At 45.7% G+C, this 22,345-nt stretch overlaps 7 protein-coding genes across 7 annotated transcripts; 2 read left to right on the plus strand and 5 right to left on the minus strand.

Annotated features, from left to right (window-relative positions):
• Nucleotides 1-71: 71 nt before the first annotated feature.
• SAMD00019534_016080 (hypothetical protein) lies at nucleotides 72-2,884 on the minus strand (the record flags this gene model as incomplete). Its single annotated transcript, XM_012902199.1, has 8 exons — nucleotides 72-487; nucleotides 563-1,226; nucleotides 1,292-1,405; nucleotides 1,473-1,958; nucleotides 2,059-2,361; nucleotides 2,440-2,520; nucleotides 2,611-2,783; nucleotides 2,851-2,884. 8 exons carry the CDS (start codon nucleotides 2,882-2,884, stop codon nucleotides 72-74), a joined length of 2,271 nt encoding a protein of 756 aa, XP_012757653.1.
• Nucleotides 2,885-4,430: 1,546 nt separating this feature from the next.
• SAMD00019534_016090 (hypothetical protein) lies at nucleotides 4,431-5,611 on the minus strand (the record flags this gene model as incomplete). Its single annotated transcript, XM_012902200.1, has 4 exons — nucleotides 4,431-4,826; nucleotides 4,897-5,121; nucleotides 5,192-5,344; nucleotides 5,462-5,611. 4 exons carry the CDS (start codon nucleotides 5,609-5,611, stop codon nucleotides 4,431-4,433), a joined length of 924 nt encoding a protein of 307 aa, XP_012757654.1.
• Nucleotides 5,612-5,929: 318 nt separating this feature from the next.
• SAMD00019534_016100 (hypothetical protein) lies at nucleotides 5,930-8,478 on the minus strand (the record flags this gene model as incomplete). Its single annotated transcript, XM_012902201.1, has 5 exons — nucleotides 5,930-6,957; nucleotides 7,031-7,761; nucleotides 7,843-8,011; nucleotides 8,079-8,256; nucleotides 8,323-8,478. 5 exons carry the CDS (start codon nucleotides 8,476-8,478, stop codon nucleotides 5,930-5,932), a joined length of 2,262 nt encoding a protein of 753 aa, XP_012757655.1.
• A 1,000-nt stretch (nucleotides 8,479-9,478) lies between these two features.
• On the minus strand, nucleotides 9,479-9,742 carry SAMD00019534_016110 (hypothetical protein; the record flags this gene model as incomplete). The annotated part of the gene is made up of 1 exon (XM_012902202.1): nucleotides 9,479-9,742. A coding segment is annotated over one exon (264 nt), but the record flags the coding sequence as incomplete, so codon positions are not given.
• Nucleotides 9,492-10,296, plus strand: SAMD00019534_016120 (hypothetical protein; the record flags this gene model as incomplete). The annotated part of the gene is made up of 5 exons (XM_012902203.1): nucleotides 9,492-9,591; nucleotides 9,720-9,886; nucleotides 9,983-10,037; nucleotides 10,132-10,207; nucleotides 10,281-10,296. The coding sequence occupies 5 exons, from the start codon at nucleotides 9,492-9,494 to the stop codon at nucleotides 10,294-10,296; spliced, it is 414 nt and encodes a 137-aa protein (XP_012757657.1).
• A 276-nt stretch (nucleotides 10,297-10,572) lies between these two features.
• SAMD00019534_016130 (hypothetical protein) lies at nucleotides 10,573-18,986 on the minus strand (the record flags this gene model as incomplete). Its single annotated transcript, XM_012902204.1, has 4 exons — nucleotides 10,573-17,667; nucleotides 17,748-18,310; nucleotides 18,385-18,622; nucleotides 18,729-18,986. The coding sequence occupies 4 exons, from the start codon at nucleotides 18,984-18,986 to the stop codon at nucleotides 10,573-10,575; spliced, it is 8,154 nt and encodes a 2,717-aa protein (XP_012757658.1).
• A 1,878-nt stretch (nucleotides 18,987-20,864) lies between these two features.
• On the plus strand, nucleotides 20,865-21,998 carry SAMD00019534_016140 (hypothetical protein; the record flags this gene model as incomplete). The annotated part of the gene is made up of 1 exon (XM_012902205.1): nucleotides 20,865-21,998. One exon carries the CDS (start codon nucleotides 20,865-20,867, stop codon nucleotides 21,996-21,998), a length of 1,134 nt encoding a protein of 377 aa, XP_012757659.1.
• Nucleotides 21,999-22,345: the final 347 nt, after the last annotated feature.

Raw genomic sequence — 22,345 nt, forward strand, 5'->3', positions numbered from 1 at the left:
AGTATACAACATCAATATGATTAATATCTTCGATAATTATTTATTTAAATTAAATGACTTTCTAGGTTAGTCTAGTCTCCTCTAATACTTCTCAGTTTGAAAATTCCGGACTTGAGTTTGTAGGAATGGCGAATCTGGGTACGGAGTACAATCAATGAGATAACGACAATGGCCACAACGGCGGCGGCAATGACAATTCCAACAATGGCACCAATTGATAGGAATCTCTCGTTCTTGGAGCTGCCACCACAACCAGCCGACACCAGGACAGACAGAGACTTCTGACCATGGCCAACCTGGTAGTTACATGAAGGGTCTGACTCCTTCTTGGTGTTGGGGTCGAATGACTTGACCTTCACATTAGTAAAGTTACCCTGTGTACTTCCAAAGTTTACTATATTGACCGAAGTATTATCACTTGGAGTGAAGTTCTCATTAATCTTAATGATTATTTCACCATCAAATGATGCTATCTCTGTTACATTAACTAGTTATATTTGATTGGTTAGTGTTTGAGTGAGATGAGATGGGATAGTTCCATTAGGAGGGGGGGACTACTTACTCTGGGAGAAGTCATCAAGACTGTTGATGATGATTATGATTGATCCATTGATTTGGGTTAGGTTACCTTGGATGGCAAGTTGGATGGTATTGTAGATTGATGGGTCTAGACCAAGTGTGCCTGAGTTCTCAAGTGATGCATTGATGTTACCATTGCGACCATTGACATATCCTCCTTTAACAACAACCGGTTGATATGATTGAATGACTCCATTGGTGATGTTCAAGTTGCCTCCCAATTGCTTAAACTCAACGACACCAAGTACACTGCTGACACTGACCTGACCAGAGTTGGTCATTGGTATCATGATCTGTTGTAGTTTCGTTGTGATGTTGGAAGTTGTAAAGTTGCCTGTGTTGGAGAATACTACATTGTTGGAGACGTTGGCTGACTTGAGTATGTTGGCATTGAGACTGAACACTCCATTATTACTAATGGCACTTCCTGGATATACCAAGACATCACCATTTGACAACACATTTCCATTAATGTTTGATAATGATGAGTTGGTCAAGATTATAACAGAGTTGGTGTCATAAACAAAGTGTCCCTTCTCTATTGTAATGTTACAGTTGGCACAATTGAATGAGCTACCCTTGAATACCGACAGATTGCCCTCATTCACTGATATGTTGTTTGATGAACCAATGAATGATCCTCCAAACTAAGTTGTCATTGATGTTAGATATTAATGATCAATCAATCATCATCATCATTCCAGATACATACATTGGCATTTCCAGTTACATTGATCTTTGAGTTGGAGTATGTTCCATTACCAAAGGAGTTGAAGGAACCACCCCACAACTCAATGTTGCATCCCTTACAAGTAGTGTTGCCATTCTAGATATGTATGATTGATAAGTTAGTCTAACAGGTCATTCAATCAATCAATCATTATTGTACATACTGAAGTGAAGGTACCCTGGATTGTGATGAGGGTCTTGGTGATGTTGACGGTCGATTGGATTGTGATGTCACCTGGCAACTGGATCTCGGAGTCCAACATAGTGAGAATCGATTGATTGGCAAACAACAATGTTCCATTAACATTCAAATTTGATCCATTGTAGAATGTTGCAGTTGATTGATCTCCAAATGTTACGTTGCCTCTCAACATTGTAAAGTCACCATTGTTCATAACAAGTTGTGATTTACCCTTTTGAATATATGTTCCAACAACATCTATAGCTGCCAAGTCGGTACCACTGACCTTGACAGTATCTTGTACAATATAGATTCCTGTTACCAAGAATGTAGAGTATCCAAAGATGACCAACCTTGAGTTACCCTTTTGGATAAGTGTAGCTGGATCTGAAAGGATACCCAATGTTGAGTTATAAATGAATATAGTAGCATCACCACCAACAACATTGTTTGCAGATGACAACAATATCTGTGATTGATTGACCAACAAGAGTTGTGAATTATCCTAGATGTGATCCCTTGGTTAATGAATGTACATATTAATATGCTCTCTGATGAGGGCTACTTACAATGAGACTAAAGGTCTTTGCCGCCAGGAAAATGAAGCTGTGATTGAGATACATAGTGGCATCCATGGAGATGGATACATCTGAATCAACAATCATGTTATAATTGTCTGGTACATGGGTGATGTTGAATTGGAGTGGTGATTCAAATGTCATCTTGGTAGTGTCCTTCATACTTAGAGCAGATTGATACACAACCAAAGTACTGTTACCAAGTACTTCCATCTCAGCCTTTCCAGACATTGATAGAGTACCACCTTCCTTTGAAACAAACTCAGAGTCCAATATTTGAATTGATGAAGTATCCTGTTGAGTTTACATAATAGTGAGTTAGAAGGTTAGGGATAACTCCAAAGAATGGTATGATTGAGTTCGTCAACTTACATTAATACTCAAAGGATGGAACATTTGCCATGAACTGAATTGATAGATACCAATGATTGAATTCTTGGATATTGATGTTGACTATTAGGTGAGATGATGACTGGAGTTAGTGTCGTACTGGTAGTAACAATGTGATTGATTGATTGAGTGAGTGAGAGAGTGAATACATACAGCCTTGATATCGACTAACTTCATTAGACTACTTATTAGACCAACTTGACCACCAACAACAGTTAGACCCTTCTCCCCCAAATAGAAATCTGACATCCTAAGTAGTATCACTCCAGAGTTGACAATACCTCCATACAATACACTCTGTGTTTGGGTTCCATCGTCCATTGGAACTAAATATTTATAATGTTAATATATCAATCCTATGAAGATCAATCAATCAATCAATAATATACATACCTAGTTGGAATGAACCATCTTTGACAATGTTCATTTGGGTCACCAAGTAAGCAATACCATTGGCAGCTAATATACCTTGAATGTTGGTGACAGGACATTGTAGTAAATTGTTTAAATAAGGTAGTTGTAGTTGAGAGTCTGGTCTGATATTGATAGTGTTGGCAACAGTGAAGTTGGATTGAATAGACATTATACTGATAAAATTGGTCTGGGTGTTTGATCCCAATTCCAATGACTTGATGGACACTGATGGTAATCCATTTGGTAGATCATTGATCACAACTGTTCCATTTACTGATATGGTCACTTCGTCACCTGATCCTGGGATACCATTTGGTGACCATAGACCTGGATTATAATAAGCTTGATTTCCAACTGGTCCTATCCAATTCTTTGGAACTGCCTCAACATTATAATTGAATGAGGTCAAGGACAACAATAAAATTAATATTGATATTTGATACATGTTGTATGAATACAAGGTTTTCTCTCTCTCTCTCTCTCTCTCTCTCTCTCTATCTCTCTTGATTGTAATAATGATTTGGATTATAGTTTGGCCCTGACATTCTATGGTGGGACAACAAGTCTAAGATCACATGATTCCAGGTCTAAAAATGATTTTCAAGATCTTTGCTTTAGGATTTTCGGTGAACAGGTTTCGACTGGTCGAAAATCAGTGTTTTGATCGATTTTCAAAGCACAAAAAAACAAAACTTGATGGAAAACTTGAATTAAGGGAAGAGGTCATATTATCTAAAATAAATAGTTTGAAAAATCTGGGAGAATTTATATAGTTTTTTGTCTCAATATTCATTATTATTGCACTATTTCCCTCCATTTTTAAGCATAAAAAAAAACTAAAAAATGAGTTCCAAAAACATAAAAAGACCTCCCCGTTCGGGAATCGAACCCGAGGTATCAGTGTGAGAGACTGAGGTGTTACCAACTACACCAACGAGGATGTTTTTATAATAATCAATTGTCTTGCTTTTGTGGCGATTTTGCGCCGCGAAATATCAAAAATCACATCTTCTGATGACACAAAGGCCTGTGATATCAACAATATTTTTGAAAATACCTTATACTTCTTTGGCAATTACTTTGGAACCAACCAGGTATAGATAGGCAAATACCTGGATTGTTAATTTGTCAATTTATTAATAATTAGCTAAGGTATACTATCGATGGTGAGTAATATTCCAAAGTAATAGCAAATTAATTGATATACTATACTTTGGTTGGTGGCATACATGGAGTCAGAGCTTAACAACTACATTGTGTTTGTTGCAACAAAGAAAGTGGTTTATTGTAGTGTTTGGAACAAGTTGGTTACATTGTTGTTGATGTTGGGTAAACAGATAGATTACAAAAAGGAGAATGACGATGAGGATAATATTATGGCCAACCGTGTTACTTGTATGTGATATAATGTCCTTGTTGTTGCTTGAAATATGAGGTGTGATTGTTGGTGGAAGATCGAATATTGTTGTTGTTGTTGTGATGTGTTGTGATGTGTTGTGTTGTATTGTTTGATGGTCAACCTGCTGCTGTTGCCTCGGGAAACCCTCAAAGGGTGATGTTTAAAGGAAGTATTCGGGAGCTGGCTTCTTGGCAGGCACTCCCCTGGACTCTTGAGGCGCAGCTTCAAAGATGACAAAGTTCTTCTTTAGCTTCTCATCGAGCTGGAGTATGGCGGCCACATTGCCACACCTGTAACAGTAGTTGGGGGCGGACCACACCGTGACCAACGTCTCGTTGAACATATACTTATAACCCTCCATCACCAGCTGATGTGCCCTGCATATAAACTCCAGGTTGTTGTTATGATTGAACTTTTGCACTATATCCTCTCCAAACAGATAGCCTGCTCCTCTTGGGCTGCTGTTCCATCCTGGTATATCCTCTGGATCCGACCACATCAGATCACACATTGGTCCCTCGTGTGGAACCTCTTGTTTCCTATCGATTGCTCTGATCTGTTATATGTTTGTATTTGTGTTAATCAATCAAGGTCAATGTTAATCAATCAATGTTAATCAATCTTACTTGATCCAATGTATCAATGGATGGTGAGAGACCACCGTGGACACAGAATATCTTTCCATCGACCAAGGCAGATAGTGATAGGTAGTCGAATATCTCTGTGCAGTATCTCCACACGGTGACTGATCCATACTTTCGGACGCACTCCTCATAGAATCCATATACTTGTGTAATCTGTCTGCTCTCATGATTGCCTCTAATCAGTGTGATTCTATCTGGATACCTAACCTATAAATATTCATGATAGAGTCAGTTGATTGATCGACTACATTTGTTTGATTGATTGATTGAATCATACCTTCAAAGCTAGTAGCAATAGGAATGTCTCAACACTATAAAAGCCTCTATCTACAAAGTCGCCCATGAAGAGATAGTTGGTTTGTGGACAATCTCCACCAACCTTAAACAGTTCCTTCAAGTCATAGAACTGTCCATGTATATCACCACATATCTGTTCGCATCATCGTATGTTTGAATGAATGAACGAGTGTAAGTACTTGTACAATCACATGACATGAACACTTGGTGTCATTCAATAAGGTTATGTGATATATCGATTGATTCATACAGTGACGGGTGAGTCTACTCTCTGTACATTTCCCTCCTCCAAGAGGATCTCTCTAGCCTTTGCACATAGTGCTCTGACCTCTGATTCTTTGATGATCTCACATCTCTTCAACTGTTCAATCTGTCTATCCAAGTCTGAAGATGATGTCATTGTTTAATGTTTTGTTTGTATATATATATTTATTTATATGTTTATGTGTACAAGTAATAATAATAATAGATTTATAAAAATAAGAGACAAATCGAAGATAGAGTGTCAAACAATGAGAGTGAGTTGGTGGTGAAGAGGACTGAGTGAGAGTGTTTTTTTGGGTCGATCTCTCATTCTCCCAAACACTTTGCTAAAGACTTGGTTGTTTTTTTTTTAATTTAGTTTGTATTTTGGATCTCAATCAACCAATCAATCAATCAATCAATCAATCATTCAAACAATGTAATACAATATAAATATATAACATGATATTGTCTTTTACTCAATTTGGTCAAAGAGATCATCGACAGAGTCTGACTTGGGTGTGGAGAGTACGGGTGCAGCGGCAGTGGGCTTGGAACCAAGGAATGCAAGTGCATCTGATTCGCTGATTCCACTGTCATCACTCTCTGCCGTGCTGATCAATGTGATTGATTGTACACGAAGTAGTTGCCAAAAGTCATCACGTCGTTTGCCTTCATAATAGTCGCGCAGTTCGCCCAGGAATGTGTTGAACTCCTCAGACTCGGACTCTTTGATGCAGCCCTTCCTCAGCTCCACGACACAGTCCAATGCCTTTTGATAGAATTGGTCCTTGAGCGAGTCGTTCACCAGCTGAACGATGCGCTGCTTCATCAGCGCGACGGCCTTGTCCACCAGGTCGACATCGCGACGTGCCAGCATGTCCTTGAAGTTCTGCACCGGGTTGACCGAGCCGACCTCGTTGACAAAGCCCGACACCAGCTTGTCGAGCGACAGGCCAGCCATGTCGTCGGCCTTTCTCTTCTTGGAGCCGTCGTCGGCGCCCACATACGAGTCGAGTCTGATCTCCTCGGCCACCAGCACTCCATCCTTCCAGCGATACTTTGTCGTCGACGTGTCCTTGAAGGCCGGCGTGGGCTTGAGTGGGAACAGACGCTGGAATTCCTCGATGGCCGGCGCCGCCTGCTCCAGCACGGTGGCGTCCGGGTTGATGTACTTTGATATGACTGGGTCCAGTTTTGGCAGTTGTGCACTCGGGTGCAGAGCGCGATAATGTAGACATTGATAAAAGTGTTGCAATGATGGGTTGTACGTGTAGCGTGGTCGCAGTGCTGGCACCTGTTGACGTTCCTCATTTTCCTCGGCTGTCATCAAGTCCATTGAATCGATCAGAGTGCCTGCTGCGGCCAACTGTTCAGCCGATGGTATATACTGCTTCTTACAATTGGCATTGGTTGGTGATATGTTTGGGAATTGATATGGTCTAATGTCATCAGCGAATGGCATTGTACACAAGTACAGGCATTCATAGTTTGGTTTGATGTCTGATTGATTGAGTGAGGGAAGGTCAGTGGACGGGCCAGGACCATACGCGTTGCCATGACCTTGTTAACTTACGTGGAAATATATAGGCAAGATATGGATTGCTACCATTCTTCTTTACATAGCGCACGAGTCCAACTTGGTTGGTCTCTGCAAGTGCGTGGATGAGTGAGGATAGTGCCTGCTCGGCTGGCTTGTCATTGGGTGGTGGCAGTAACATCTCGGACGAGCCCATGCTGTAGTAGAATGGGATGGACTCGAGGTCTGTGAAGCCAATCACTTTGAGACACTTGTCTGCAGTGTACTTCATGGCACTCTCATCAATCTTTGAGAATGGTATCAGGGACTTGCCATACTTGTATCCCTTGAGCAGGTCCTTGTGATCGATCTCATTGTCTGGATCAGAGATACTGTAGAACATCTTCTCCTGCTTGACCTGCATCGATCGTCTGACCTCGTCGTCGTCGTCATTGCCATTGCCATTGGATGCTGCTGCCGCTGCGACGGCCGCGGCGTCCTTGGACACGTTGGATATCTTCCCCAGCGTTGGAAGGCTCTGTATCTTGGTCTTCATGTAGCCCCAGACCGAGATGTTCTTGGAACCAATCTCCAGACTGCCTCTGAACGTCGTGCGCTGCAGCACCGACTGTGAACGAAAGAAGCTCATCATCTCCAACGCCTGCTTGACTGGCACCAACACTCCATTCACCGATTCAGCAAACTCTCTCAAGAACTTCTCATTCTTCTCCTTGTTTGTCAACTTGATCTTATTCTCCAATTCCTCTTCATCTGTAAAGTCCACTCCACTAAGATTGATCGATTGAAGTGAGTGATTGATTGAGTGAGTGAGCGAGAGTGTCATGATGGCATCGATCAATCAATCATACATTATGTTAAGCTTGACATCTATCTTCTTGAACTGCTCTTGTAGTGTGGAGAGGTCTTCCTTGTTGATTGGATCATTGGCATTGGTGACCAAGAAGATTCTCTTTTGATACTTCTTCTTCTCAGTCTTGTTGATGAGCATATCCATAGCAACAATCAATGCATCGATCACTATAGTATGATTGAATGAGTGAGTCGAATTGAATGAATGAGTTGATGAATATGAAGTTTAACATACGATCTCCACGTGATTCACCTGGTGATAGATTCTCAAGATACTTGAGTGTCTCTATCTTTGGTTCCTCAATCTCTGACTGCATTGTAATATGTTGATATCCATCCTTTTGCAAGTTATTCTTTGTACCCTTTGTACCAACCAATACAACTCCCAGCTCATCCTTCTTTCCATATATCAACTAGTTGGTGATCAAGTCAGTCAATCAGTATGATCATTCACATATAGATATCTATCTATCTTATACCTTTTGTTGAAACAATAGAGTGACAGACTTTAATGCCTCTTCGATTGGTGTTGTTGTGGATGCATGCTTGGCTTCATTGGTGTGATGATGCATGCCCAGACCAATATCCAAGATGATCACCAGTGCCTCCTTGGATGGTACTGATGTAGCTGCCATTATCTATTTATCTATCTTAATATTTTATATTAATACAATGAATGTGGAGATTACTCTGAAGATGATGATCATCAAGTTCACGCTTTTGCACAAAAACAGCAATATCTTGGAAGTGGAAAGGCGCCTTTTAATGTAGGGGTTGAATGAAGTTCCAAACTGGAACTTTGGGTAAAAGGTTTACAAAGTCAAAGAGATAATATTGAATAATTCTAAATATGCTACAGATAGAATATTGACATTTAGGTATCTCCGGATAGCCAATGATCATACCTACCAAGGAATGTTTGTGTGTGACGATTATTTGTTAATGACTTGTGATGGAAGGTATTTGAAGTGTTGGTATGCCATTGCCACAGCCACAGCCACAGCCACAGCCACATGGTCAACACCAAGTTCCAAGGCATCTAGAATTAGAATTATTATTATTTGTTGATGTTACAGATAGAAAATTCTAAAGCAAATGAATTGTCAATTTTTGGATTCGGGAGTTTCGTTCAGGGACTGGAATTGACCGGACTGGCGCGGAATGATCGGTAGGTCATATTGACAACTCCATCTCCATTTCCATTTTCCATTCATTCCTGGATTAGATTGGATTGGATTGTTTGGCGGGCGAGAGTGAGTGGGTTGTTTAAATTAGGTGGATCGCATGGTCGTAGCTCTTGATTTCCACCGCCTACCTCCATATTGTGCCACCATTATTTTCATTCGAAAGCTGGTCTGGACTGACTTGGCACAGCACGGCACTACCAGTTGGCAATCTCTCGCGCGACATAGTCTACATTGTATGGCGACTGTGTAAACTTTTGGGAAATCAATGGATACCGTCATTACTTGAATAATCCATATTACTTCTCATCATACATATGTTTGGTTTGATTGGAAACGTATAAATAGGAGTCTATTTCCAGTTGTCAATTAGTATTATTATTATTACTTCCAACAAAGTATACATACACATAATCCTTAAATACTTACCTTTTTTAACTTTATAACTTTAACTAATTTGAACAATGGTACGCACCAAGCATACGGCCCGTAAGAGTACTGGACTCAAACAACCAAGAAAGAGCATCTCTCTCAAGGGTCCAATTGAGTCGGCAACTGTTGGTGGTATGTTGAACTTCCAAAATGTTTGATTGATTGATAGTGACCATATGTGTGTGTGAGGTTGGATTGACTTGTGATGACCAAGTCCACTAACTAATGATTTATCTCCATTCTCCATTATCCAATCATAGGTGGTGGCATCAAGAAGACACATCGTTACAGGCCTGGTACTGTTGCGTTGCGTGAGATACGAAAGTACCAACGGAGCTCGGACCTGTTGATCAAGAAGTTGCCATTCCAACGTCTAGTGCGTGAGATTGCCCAAGAGTTCAAGACTGACCTTAGATTCCAATCATCCGTATGTATATCTACCATCATCTGCCACGTGTCATGTTGACCAAACCTTTGGTCGTACCATATACTAACTGTATCACTCCATCACACACTCGAATAGGCTATCGCAGCACTTCAAGAGGCATCAGAGTCGTACCTTGTGGGTCTGTTTGAAGGTATGTTCATGTGTTATCTGTTGTTGTCTAACATGTTAGCAAACATGAACTAACTAACTAACCTACTAACGTGTACTCTTACATGCTCCAACAGATACCAACCTGTGTGCCATTCACGCTAAACGTGTCACGATCATGCCCAAGGACATGCAGTTGGCTCGTCGTATAAGGTGAGTAATACCTCTAGTTTTGGATTGATTGAATGAGTGGAAAAAGAGATATTAACATCTTATATGTATACAGGGGTGAGAGAACTTGAAAGAATGAATCAATCTGCATGGAACATCCAACTTAAGATCAAAGGATGATTGATCTTTTTTTTTTTTTCCCAACATTATTAATAAATTAAAACAATGATCATTATTAAATATAACATCGTATTGATTGTTGGAATGTTGTGATTGGTTGGTTATATTTATTTATACAAGTAGCAGTTGTAGTTGTTGTTGGTATATATGTTGTTATATTTGTTGTTGTTGTTATATTTATAAAGGAGTAAGTGAGTGAATGATCGATCGGAAGGAAGTGAATGAAGTTACTTGGTTGACTTGTTGAACTTGTCCAACATGAATGATACAGTTCTTCGGGCATGACTCCTGAGTGTAGAGTTGCCGGGTGGTGAGGTGGATAGGTTGGATGACGATGGCATGCCAGTGAGCAAAGAGGATGCAGGCAATGACTGTGAGATCGAATCGGTCGATGTGTTGTGATCCGTGCCGCCATTGGAGCTGACCATTATCGGTGAGACGTTCTGGCTGGAAGAGAAGGGCGATGGCGAGCCACCGACCGATGGCGACTCGGACGACGACGATGACGTCTGCGGGATGCCGTACATCTCGAGACTGGCGTTGAACGATGAGTTGAGCTGGCCGGGCTGGCCGACCGTCCACACGGCCACCGATGAGTCCCAGCTGCCACTCCACACCTGTCGCTGACGGCTGGCCGTCGTAGTGCTGACAAAACAACTGATGGCATCCTTCTGCTTGCTGGGGTTCTCACCCACCAGCGTGTAGTCCTTAGTGTTCCAGATCTTGATCGATGTGTCCCATGAGCCAGACCACACGTAGTCTCCTACAAGTGCCAGACAGAAGATACGACTGGTGTGCGCCTGGATAGTGGCCATGTGCTGGCCCGACTGCGCACCCCATACTCTGATGGTGCCGTCGCTGGAGCACGTCCAGATCGTGCTGTCGACCTCGATGATGGCGTGGATAGCCTTCTCGTGGCCCTTGATCTTCTGTGTGATTCGATGTGAGTTGATGTCGATCCTGACCAGGTTGTTGTTGAGTGCCACCCACACCTCCTGCTCGCGCTTCAAGATGGCCTCGACGGGACCCGATTCGAGTGCGATCTTGCCCTTGAACTTGACCTTCTTCTTGATGTCAAAGATGTGGATCACATTGATGATGGAACCTGCCCACATTGTGTGGCCGACGCTTGTGAAGCATGTTGGAGAGTGGCCGCTGAATGTCTTGACCAGGGAGAAGTTGTCAATGTTCCAGATCGAGACGTTGTTGTCGGCAGAGCCACTCCACACGTTGTTCATGTACGTGTAGAGACAGTGGATGCGTCGGGTGTGTGCCTTGAACATCGCCACTTTCTCGCCGCTGTCCTTGTTCCATACGATGATCGCGCCGCTGCCTGTTCCTGCCCAGACATTGTTGTTGGCCACCACCATGCATTGGATGGAGCCTTCGCCACATGTCATCTCCTGCTTCAAATGATGCTGGAATGGCTGCACTGTCATTGAGCTTCGCTTGGCATTGTGATAGAAGTTCTTTGTCTGTTGCTGCTGCTGGTTGGTGGTGGGGGGCTTGATCGTTGATGATGATCCCATCATGGGTGAGCTGCCATTGGCCAGCGACTTGAAGAAGCCTTCCTCCTGGCTCTCGGTGAGCACGCTCAGACCATCCTGACTCTTCTTCATATTGGCCAGCTGGCTGGAGCTCAGTGTCATCACACTGCTGTTGCTCAGGTTGAAGTTGGACGTGGTGGTGGTGGTGGTAGTGGTGGTCGTGGATGTAGAGGACATCGATGCCATGGAGTAGTCTAGCAGGTTGCCCTTGCTCGTGCTGGCCACGCTGCTGTTGATACCTGTCGTGTCGTTCGGGTTCTTCATTGAGTTGGTAGACATAGTGATGTCGGAGGCTTCACTGCTGCCGCTTGGCGCTCTTCGATGTTGCGATGAGCGCAATGTCTTTCTGCGCTGTGTGTTGTTGGTCGGCTCGGTCAGCTGAAGATTGGGGAACATATCAGTGACGATCGCCATGATCCTGTCCTCAATCTCTGAGAAAGGTGGACGCTGCGCGGTCTCATTCTGCCAGCAGTCGTTTATAAGACGTGCGTATGCCGGTGGACATGACTCGGGGATTGGAGGTCGCTCGCCACTCACCACTTTGTCTTCTATCAGACTCATGAAGCCCAGCTCACCAAAGAAGTCCTTGAACGTGAGCAGCTCCCATAGGATGACTCCAAATGCGTAGACATCGCTCTGGGTGGAGGCCTCGTGCTTCTGGATGATCTCGGGCGCCAGCCAGACGGGGTTCTCCACGCCCTTGTTTGTGATGGTGTGTTGCAGGCCGGATAGACCAAAGTCGACCACCTTGGCAATGGTGGGCGCCTGCTCATCGGTCGACACGAGCAAGATGTTTGGTGACTTGAGGTCGCGATGGATGATGGGCGGCGTCGAACTGTGCAGGAAGGCCATTCCACTGCTAATGTCCAGCGCGATCTTGAGTCGAAGCACCCAGCTGATGCTCTGGCTGGGCTGGTGTAGGAACTGGTAGAGGTTGCCATTGGGCAGGTACTCGGTGACGATGCACAGTGGGTCCAGACAAAGGCCCTTCAGCTGAACGATGTTTGGATGCTCTAGACTGCTCATGATCCAACACTCGCGTCTAAACTCGTTGAACGCACGTGATAGAGAGATGTCGTTGATCTCGATGCTTCCGCCTGGTCCAGGCTGTGCGTTGCCCACGGTCTTGAGCTTCTTGATGGCGACAGTCTGGCCCTTCCAGCGGCCACGGTACACGAGCGCAGCACCACCCTCGCCGATCAGGTCCTCAACGCGCAGGTCGGCGTAGGCGATCTTGGAGCCGGTGAAGTTGGACATGGCCAGGTCGGGCACGAGTAGCTCGGTGCGCACGGCGAACTGGTTCTGGCACTTAAGGAACGTGATGCCCTTGACGGCGGCGTTCTCGCACACCTCCAGAGGGAACTTGAATGGGTTGGTGTTGTTGTTGAGAATGCAATGGATGCACGGGATGAAGATCTGCGTGGTCAGCTGGAACGAGTCGTCCAGCAGCGACTGGATCGTTTCGATGACGTCACGTGACAGTGACGCTGACTGCTTGCCGCGCACCTGGAAGTTGAGCTGCTTCTTGGCATTGTCCATCTCAATGAAGATCTGTTCGCTGTCGTGCTGCAGAAGCATGCCATTGCGCCAATAGCACTTGGCCTCGGCCTTGGCAAAGTTGAGGATGCGCACCATCAATCGTGAGAAGAAGCCGTTGGGCACGAACTCAAACTTGTAGATGCGGCCATACTGCACGTCGTGTGCTTTGTCATTGTACGCGGGCCACTGTGAGGCGAATGTGGCCGGCCGTTCGTTGGGCAGCAGCGACGGGATCAGCGACTGCGCATTCTCGTCGATAGTCTCCAGGCTCGCCTGGCCAACCTTGTGGCGCGCGCCAACATTGTAAGAGATCTCAAACTTCTCGAGCAGTGCGATGAGGTGCGGATGCAAGTGCTCTGGATAGTGTGGAGGACGCCAGATCTGCTTGAGTGACTTGTGGTGCAGGATGCCGTCCTTTGAGTAGCTGTGCTTGGTGGTGATGATGGACGACAGCATCACGGTGATCCACTGTGGATCCAGGATCACAAACTGTTTGAGTCCGGCCTCCCTGGGGAAGTAGACGAGCGAGCCCAGCTGGTGCAGGAACATGGTGGCACGCAGCAGCTCGGCCTCGTCGCGGATCGTGCATATCGTGCCGAGCTGCATGAACTCGGGCCAGGGAATCGTGGGGATGACGCGCTTCTTGGTCTCCTCCTTGACAAGGTTCTCCAGAAGCATGTAGCTGCAGGGCAGCGACTCGCCCATCGTGGGTTGGCTGGCGATGATCTCCTCGATACGCTCGCGTAGCGTGTTGATGCCCTTGCCCGATGTGCAGCTCACCAGCTTCACGTCGACGATCGAAGGGAAGCGAGCACAGTACTTCTCGCGAATGCGCTTCTTGATCGACTTTGTCGAGCCCTTGTTGGACTCGTCCAGATGTGTGCCCACGATGATGATGGGCGCATCCTTGGTGCGCGTTGTGATCGACTGTAGCCAGAACTCAACGCGCGAGTCCTCCTCCTGCAAGATGACATTCCAAGCCACGAGATAGACGGACCTCTCCGAGAGGAAGAACTGATGTGTGGTGTAGTAGATCTCCTGTCCAGCAAAGTCCCAGACACTGAGGTTGATGTCCTGCTTCTTCTTGACCAGTCGGTTGTTCTCGTCCAACTCCTCAAACATGCCGGGGAACACCCAGTTGTCAATGACGATGCCGTCGGTCGAGATGTTTGGGCCGGGCGGCAGCTTGCGCTTCTTGTCGCGCAGCGCCTTGAGCAGACTGGTCTTGCCGACGTTCTCCTGGCCGACGATCATCAGCTTCATGCGATAGCACTGCTCCTGGCCCTTGATGAGATCGACCAGATAGTTGAGTATGGCTTGGATGCCCTGCGACCGGATCTCGGGCGGAGGCGTCTTGAGTGGGTTGTTGTTAAGGTTGAGCGTGGTCAGCTGTGTGAGCAGTCCCATGGTGGGCCGCAGCGATGTGAGATTGTTGTCCATCAGGTTGAGAACACGCAGGTTGAACAGCTGGCCGATCGAGGCCGGCAGTATGTCCAGCGAGTTCTTTCGCAGATTGAGTTCGATCAGATGTGTCAAGTTGGATATGTCGCTGGGCAGCTGTTTGATGTTGTTCTCCTCCAAGCTCAGAATGTGAAGCTGTGTCAGCTGGCATATCTCTGAGGGCAGCTGAGTGATCTTGTTGCAGTCGAGGTAGAGCTCCTCGAGTTGTGTGAGTTTGGCGATGGACGCGGGGAGCGAATCCAGTCGGTTGTTGCGCGCGCGAAGTATACGCAGCGATGTGAGGTTGCCAATCTCGTCGGGCATCGTCGTCATGCCTGTCTCGGAGAGGTTGAGTGAGGTGAGTGACGGGCGATGCATGTTAGGGATGGTAATGGGCACCACCTGGCAAGACAGATCCAGCGTCGTCAGGCTGTCCATCTCGTCAATGACGTCAGGTATGCGGGTGAACTTGTTGTTGCGAATGATCAGCGACTTGAGCTGCGCGCCAAACAGAATGAACGTATGCGGCAGATACTCAAAGAGGTTGGAGCTGAAGTTGACCTCGCGCAGGCACTTCAGATTCTTGGCAAAGATAGCGATCGTCTCCTCGGACAGGTTGACCAGCTGGTTGTCCTCGAGATTGAGCGATTCGAGCTGCGTCAGCTTGGCCAGCCCGATGGGCAGCGTGTTGAGCAGGTTGTGCGAGAGGTTCAGCTTGCGCAGGTGCGTCAGGCTGGACAGCGCGGCATCGGGCAGTATGTACAACTTTTGATTGACGCACTCCAGGGCGTCTTCGCTGAGCGACCATCGCACGCGCTCCTCAAGACGCTCAAGCGCAAACTGTGACTTGAAGCAATGTCGATAAAAGAACTCGCTCCACATCGCGTCCTGATAGACCCTGTTGCAGCTGAGGAATGATTTCTTGGGTGGGTCGTACGCGTCGTTCGTGAACTGATGCTGGTTGACCGTGACGTACGACCAGAATGAGCGCGTCTTGCCAAAGACGATATCCTCGCGATCCTTTACATTGTTGCCCATGAACGTGCCGAAGCGACACGAGTACACATTGTCGAGTAGCGATAGCAGGTATTGCTCGTTGAACTGGAAGGCCGATGGGAACTCCTTCCACAGCTGCCACACGAGGAATATGAACTGCATGAATGTGGGCGAGAACTGCTCAAACTGGCTTCCCTCGGATGGGGAAGTGGATGCGCCCGCCGCGGACTTTGTTGGTCGCACAATGTCATGTCCACATCGCAGGCCAAATGGATAGCCGTAGACCAACCATTCCTTCTCAATGAGCATGCGGAAGCCCTCCAATGTCCTGTAGTGACCGTCGAGGATCAGCTGACTCAGACTTGCCAGCTGTGCCTCAGTGTCAATCTCCTTGCTGTTGCCCTGGATAAGCACGGACGACAGGCCCTGCTCGATTGTCGTGGCAATGTTGATGGCTGCCGTCAGTATCTCCTTCATGGGGTTGAGCCAGTGGAACTTGGTCGTCTCGGTCCACTTCTTGTCGGTGGGATGCGCGTTGTGCAAGTGTAACAGCGTCTGGAAGGCGTCGCGCACCGTCAGTATCGGCTGGAGGTTGAGGAATTGGAACTTGCAGCCAATCATCGCTGATGCCTGGTTGTTGGGTGCTCCCGAGTCATACACAGTGAGCAGACCCGTATTGGTGATAGCCGATATCTCGCGCAAAAACTCAATGTCCTCGTTGCACGGCAGAGGCGACTGTGAGTGGCGGGCGTTTGGGCTAGAGGGTGGCGTGCGAGGTGTGATCACTGGCGACTGTGGAGGTGCACCTCCCATCGATGAGATGGTGGGCGTCGTGTTGTTCAGGTCGGGTCGCGACGCCCTGGTGATGCTGACGCGATGCACCGGGTGCTGCCACGACAGTGCGGGGAATCTGTACGCACGGAACAGCGCCGAATGTATAACAATGTTGTCGCTTATAGTCTTGGGTACGACGGACCACAGAGGGTATGCGTCGGAGATCTTGAGCGTCGAAATAGTGTTGTTGACGCGCCACTCATCCCACGAGATGCCCTGGCGCTTGTAATCCTCCATCAGCTGATCGGTGTAGTTCTCGGCCATTCCAAGTCCGGCCTCATGCGAGGTGAACGCAAACATTGAGTCGACGGTGGGCGCGCGGATCGACTCGAGCACGCCACGGAACAACGCCAGTTGCGGCGAGTTTGTCATGAAGCCAATGACCTTGCACCTAAAGTCCTTGCAGTAGATCTTGAACGATTCGATGTTGGGGCTGGACTTGAGTGGCTTCCAACGATAGATGAGACTGAGCGGGATCTCGGTGTTCTCCAACGTGGTCAGGCGCTCGTTGAGCACCGACACCGAGCTGAAGCTGGTCGAGGAGGTGAAGCCGATCGGCGTGGTGGTTGAGGCGCCCTGATCGGAGTGGTGGGGCGGCTGATTCGCCGAGCCCGTCGAGCTGGTCGACGTGACCGACATGGAGGTGGGCTGGCGATGCAGCTGCGGGTGTGGCTCGCGCAAGTTGCTCGAGGAGATCGACGGTTGCAGCACCGGCACGGCGCCGCTGCTGCTGTTGGGATGAATCGCTGATGAGTAGTTTGAATGGATCGAGTTGGAAGATGATGACGACGAGGGATTGCCAGTGTGATGAGGCGCGTTGATAAAGATGATCCTATAGTTCGTGACCCACAACTCGCCCAACGTTGCCACGCTCGGTGGATAGTTGCACTTGTCAATGCATATGATATTCTCTGCTGAGAACAATGTCTTCTCGCCTTCCATCAGTGGCAAGCTTATAGGTGAGTACTGTTAAGAGTGGGATGATGTAAGTGAATGATTGATTGATTGATCGATCAAGGGACTGATGGGACGACGGGATAGCTTACCAACAAGTACTGACTGATGTTCTGGATTAGGTCTGTCGCCACCTTCTTGCAGAGGGTGAGCTCCTCGGGACTGAGGTCTTTGTTGACGACAAAGAAGTGTTCTGGATTGACGGTGGGCGAGGAGAGTGACGACGACCGATGTGAATTGGGCGATTCGATGCGCCCGAGAATGAAGGGCGCGATGTTTGTCGAGAGCGTGTCGAGCAGTGACGCGTCCTTGGCAATCATGCGTGAGAGGAACAGCATGATCTGCTTGAGGACGATGCGGTTCTTTGGTGGCGTCTCGTAGAGCAGGTTGGACTTGGACTCGAGTGTCGTCGACTTTAGAAACGTTGTGTATAGAGTGTATGTGAGAGAGGTCTCTGTGAACGTGTTCTGCAGCAGATACAGTATAAAGTTGCACAGCGTCCTTATGTTCACCTTGCCCTGCTGTGTAAAGTCGTAATTGTCACCTGTATCGCTGGCAACATTATTATAGCACCGCAGCAAGTCGATGCATTCCTGTGTTCCCTCCACTCCATAATGTTGGAATGAGCTTGATATTTCGAATGCTCCATTTGTCTCTGTTTGATAGGTCGTTTGTTAGATTGATCACCTTGATTGATTGATCGATTTGATCATGTGGATGGATAAGTACTCTTTGATATTTGATTGTTAAAGTAGTTCTCGAGATAGTTGAGTACGTTGAAGAATAGTAAGGGCACTTCGGAGCGTCCCTCTACGTCTGTGATGTTGGCAAAGGTCTTCTCGTCACCAAACTTGAACTCCAACGTCGACACTGAGAACAATGTCTTAAATATACCATCTGGCTTCTTCTTTGCAAGTTTAGCTGTGGCTGGATTCTTCTTTTGTCGTCTTCTCAATGTCAACTCATCCTACATTCATTATGTTCGTTCGTTCGTTCGTTAGATGATCATTCATTCAATCATTCAATCATTCAATCATTCAATCATTCAATCATTCAATCATTGACATTCATACATTATTCTTTATACCATATGAATGTAGTGACTTGTGGACATCTGCCAAGACTTGTTGAGGCGTGGAGGATGACCTGGGAGTGATTGATAGTTGATAGAGCGATGATGTGCCCTCGCTACTTGACTTTCCAAACTTGTCCAGTAACAATCGAATGGCCTCGCCCACCTTTGTGTTCAAGTCGACCTTGACCACACGCTTCTGAACGTGTCCATCATTCTGATGGAACTCGATCGATAGGTTGACTCGTTCGCTTGACATCTCGTCCTCCTATATCTGTATATGTCTGTGTGTTTGTGTGTTTGTATGATGTATGTATGTAACTCTTCGACCGACACAAGTCGAATGATTGATTGATTGATTGATCCTCTGTCTGTCTTCTGTCTGTCGTGTGTCTCTCTACTTTGTATGTTCAATTGAATCAGTCGTCTATTTCGTCAAAACACATATAAATATTTATAGATATAAGTAACTAAGTAAGTAAGTAAGTAAGGTAATGTACCTGATATTAATGTAAATGTAAATGTATGATTGGTGTTGTTGTTGCCGTGTGTGTTGATGATGATGATGTTGTGTTTGATTCTCTTTGTTCACACACACACACAACACTCTTTAGAGAGAGATACTCTACCCCCACAACATTTTTATTTTGTTAATGTGTCAAAGAACGTCACAACTTCTTCGCGCCAATCCTCAAACCCATTCATTCATTCATTCAATCATTCAATCATTGATTCATTCCATTAATTAATGAACATTGTCCGACAAGTCTTGACCAGCCAATGAAAGGAGGAATACCAAGTCCTAAGTATTATGAATACGTATTATACTTGAGTAACTCAAGAACATTGTGTTATTATATATATTGTGTAGTTGTCATCCATCAAGCTGGGATCTAATTTCTATTGATTGATTGAATGATAGACTAACTAATCTATGATGTGATTATATTTGTTCCTGTTCAAAACCCATTCATAACAAACTAATCTCCAATCAACCAATCAACAGGTACTATTCTTTGATCTGATTTGTGATAAAGAGATAATAAATAGATCATGAGATTGTTTAGATAGATAGAGAGACAGATAGATCAATACAATATCGACATCGAGACAGATAATGTCAATTAAACAAAAACCCACAGTTGTTATTGATTGGATGGGTCTAGATGGGTTGATGCAAATTAGATAGTTAGACAGGTCTCGGAGTGTCTCAAACAACTTACACACACACACACACATTCCATCATCAAGCCTTACACGAATCGTACTTTGCAAAGTATGCAATAACGAATGACAACATTGTCAAAAATAAAAATGGTGTGGACCACCCTTGATAGTATCAATGATCATCGTTGACATTCACGGTCATACTCCACCTGTGCAGCCACCCAACACGGGCGGTTCATTGGTGAGAGCCAAGGCTGCCCCGAATTGGGGTGAAGTCTTGCATATCCCCAACTTATATCTCCTATCACCACCGCCATCCATCTATCTATCCATCCATCAAACAAAAAGGCGAACATTCTAATTCCATTTCAGTACATTTAATTAAATCCCAAACCCTAGGTAAGTACTGGTACTGTCTGTGAGTGTGTGTCCTCGTCCCTGGACATCGGTCTTACCATCTCTCTCATTCTAATCATCGATCACACTATCCACTCATTCAATCAATCATTCATTCAAACATCCAAACAATCATTCAATTCTATTTCTATCTCTATTTATAAAGTCGCGAACACTACAGGATTATTATTATTATTATTATTGATCACATATTCATTCATTCGATCATTCATTCAATTCATTGTAATAGGTATGTGTCATTCAGCATTAATTGTGACATGTAGGTTGGACGGGCGATCGATAGGAAACTCACCCCACACGCGGGTTAAGGCCTTTGATGGATGACCCCTCACCATCATGATCCCCGACAACCCCCACCAAAGAAAGAAGAGGAACATTGTTTACTAATTCGTACGACCTCAACTTCGCCACTTAACGATCGGACTCGCCTTAGATACATCCAATCATTAACCAATCATTCAATAATAGTGTACATGCGATCAATCAATCAGATAAGTTAATTAATTAATTTTATTTATAACTTTATATATTATATAATATAATAATAATAATAATGTCGACCAACGCAAAGAAGAGGAATTCACAGTCGACCAAGGGCAAGTCGAGGTCTTCAACGTCATCCAACAAATTACAAAAGTTGTCCAGTAGCAATAGCGCCAACAATACACCGGTGGCTTCGACTTCATCATTGTCAATGGCCATGTCCCCGATAAAGATAGACGAGACAGTGACACCAAACACACTCAGCAACCTGTTGTCAGTGCTGTCGAATGAGTGCACCAAGAAGATATTCTATGAGTTCACAGAGCGCGAGCATTCGTCAAATCACGTGATGTTCTGGTTCGCCGCACGCAGTTTCCGTGAGGAGTACATCCATGTGGCGCCAACTTCCAAGTCGACTGGCGACGTGGTTATGAGCACAGAGACGCGCCATCCACGCTCCGAGTCTGTGGATGCCGCCACACCCCGCTCAAACAGCATCGTGGACGACGATGTCGGATGCAGCAGCAGTGGCGGAAACAACAACAACAGCAACAACAGCAACCCCGCAGCCACCACCAACACACTCACGATCGAAGTATCCGTCGCCAACTCGGTCATGTCCAGCTCGCCAGACTCACGTCGCAGCAACAGCACCGCCGAGACGTCCAAGGACCTCGTGCCAATGATGGACGGCGCATCGTCCTCTTCATCGCCAGCATCGCCCATTCACAAGGTGTCGCGCGAATCCAGCGCGATGGACATTGAGATGACCGAGTCGATGGCGGACGGCATCAACTTTGAGAAGGCCAACATTCTGTTTGAGAAGTACCTGTCGTCGACGTCGCCCAGCGAGGTCAATCTGGACTACCGCACACTGAACGACATCACCAAGCGCATCCAGGCGCATCAGATCACCGACAAGATCTTTGACAATGCCATCAAAGAGATATTCGAGGCCATCAACAATGACAGCTTCCACAGATTCAAGAACTCGCCGATCTACACTGATCTGCTCCAACAATGTACAGATATCCAGTCCTCTTCCTCTTCTCCATCCTCATCATCACCACCATCATCACCATCATCGCCATCATCATCAGCAACACACCGAACGAGCGTCACCATTCCATCGTCATCATCATTGAGTGACTCTGGCAAATCCAAAAAGGCCAAGTCTTCATCATCATTCTCCTGCTTTAAATAAATAAATATGTCGTTATATTGTCATATGTTGATATTGATTGATTGATTGACCAGTGGGGTGGAATCATTCCACCCATACACAACCACCTTGAATTGAAGGTTGTCCCATAAATTAAGTGTTTGAGCTTGCAATTTTCTCAATCTAAATGAGATATTTGAGAAGAGATAAATGTACATTACATTTAAACGCACAAATATATAGATATTATATAATCGAACACATATGTTGATACTTCATCATCTTGTTTATCGATAAATGCAATATACAATAGACTCTGTACAGAATGTATGATTACAACTCAACTCAAGAATGATTGAATGAACGAATGAATGAATGATTGACCGAAC

This window comes from Acytostelium subglobosum, assembly GCF_000787575.1.
Source record: "Acytostelium subglobosum LB1 DNA, scaffold: scaffold3, whole genome shotgun sequence".
NCBI lineage: Eukaryota > Evosea > Eumycetozoa > Acytosteliales > Acytosteliaceae > Acytostelium > Acytostelium subglobosum.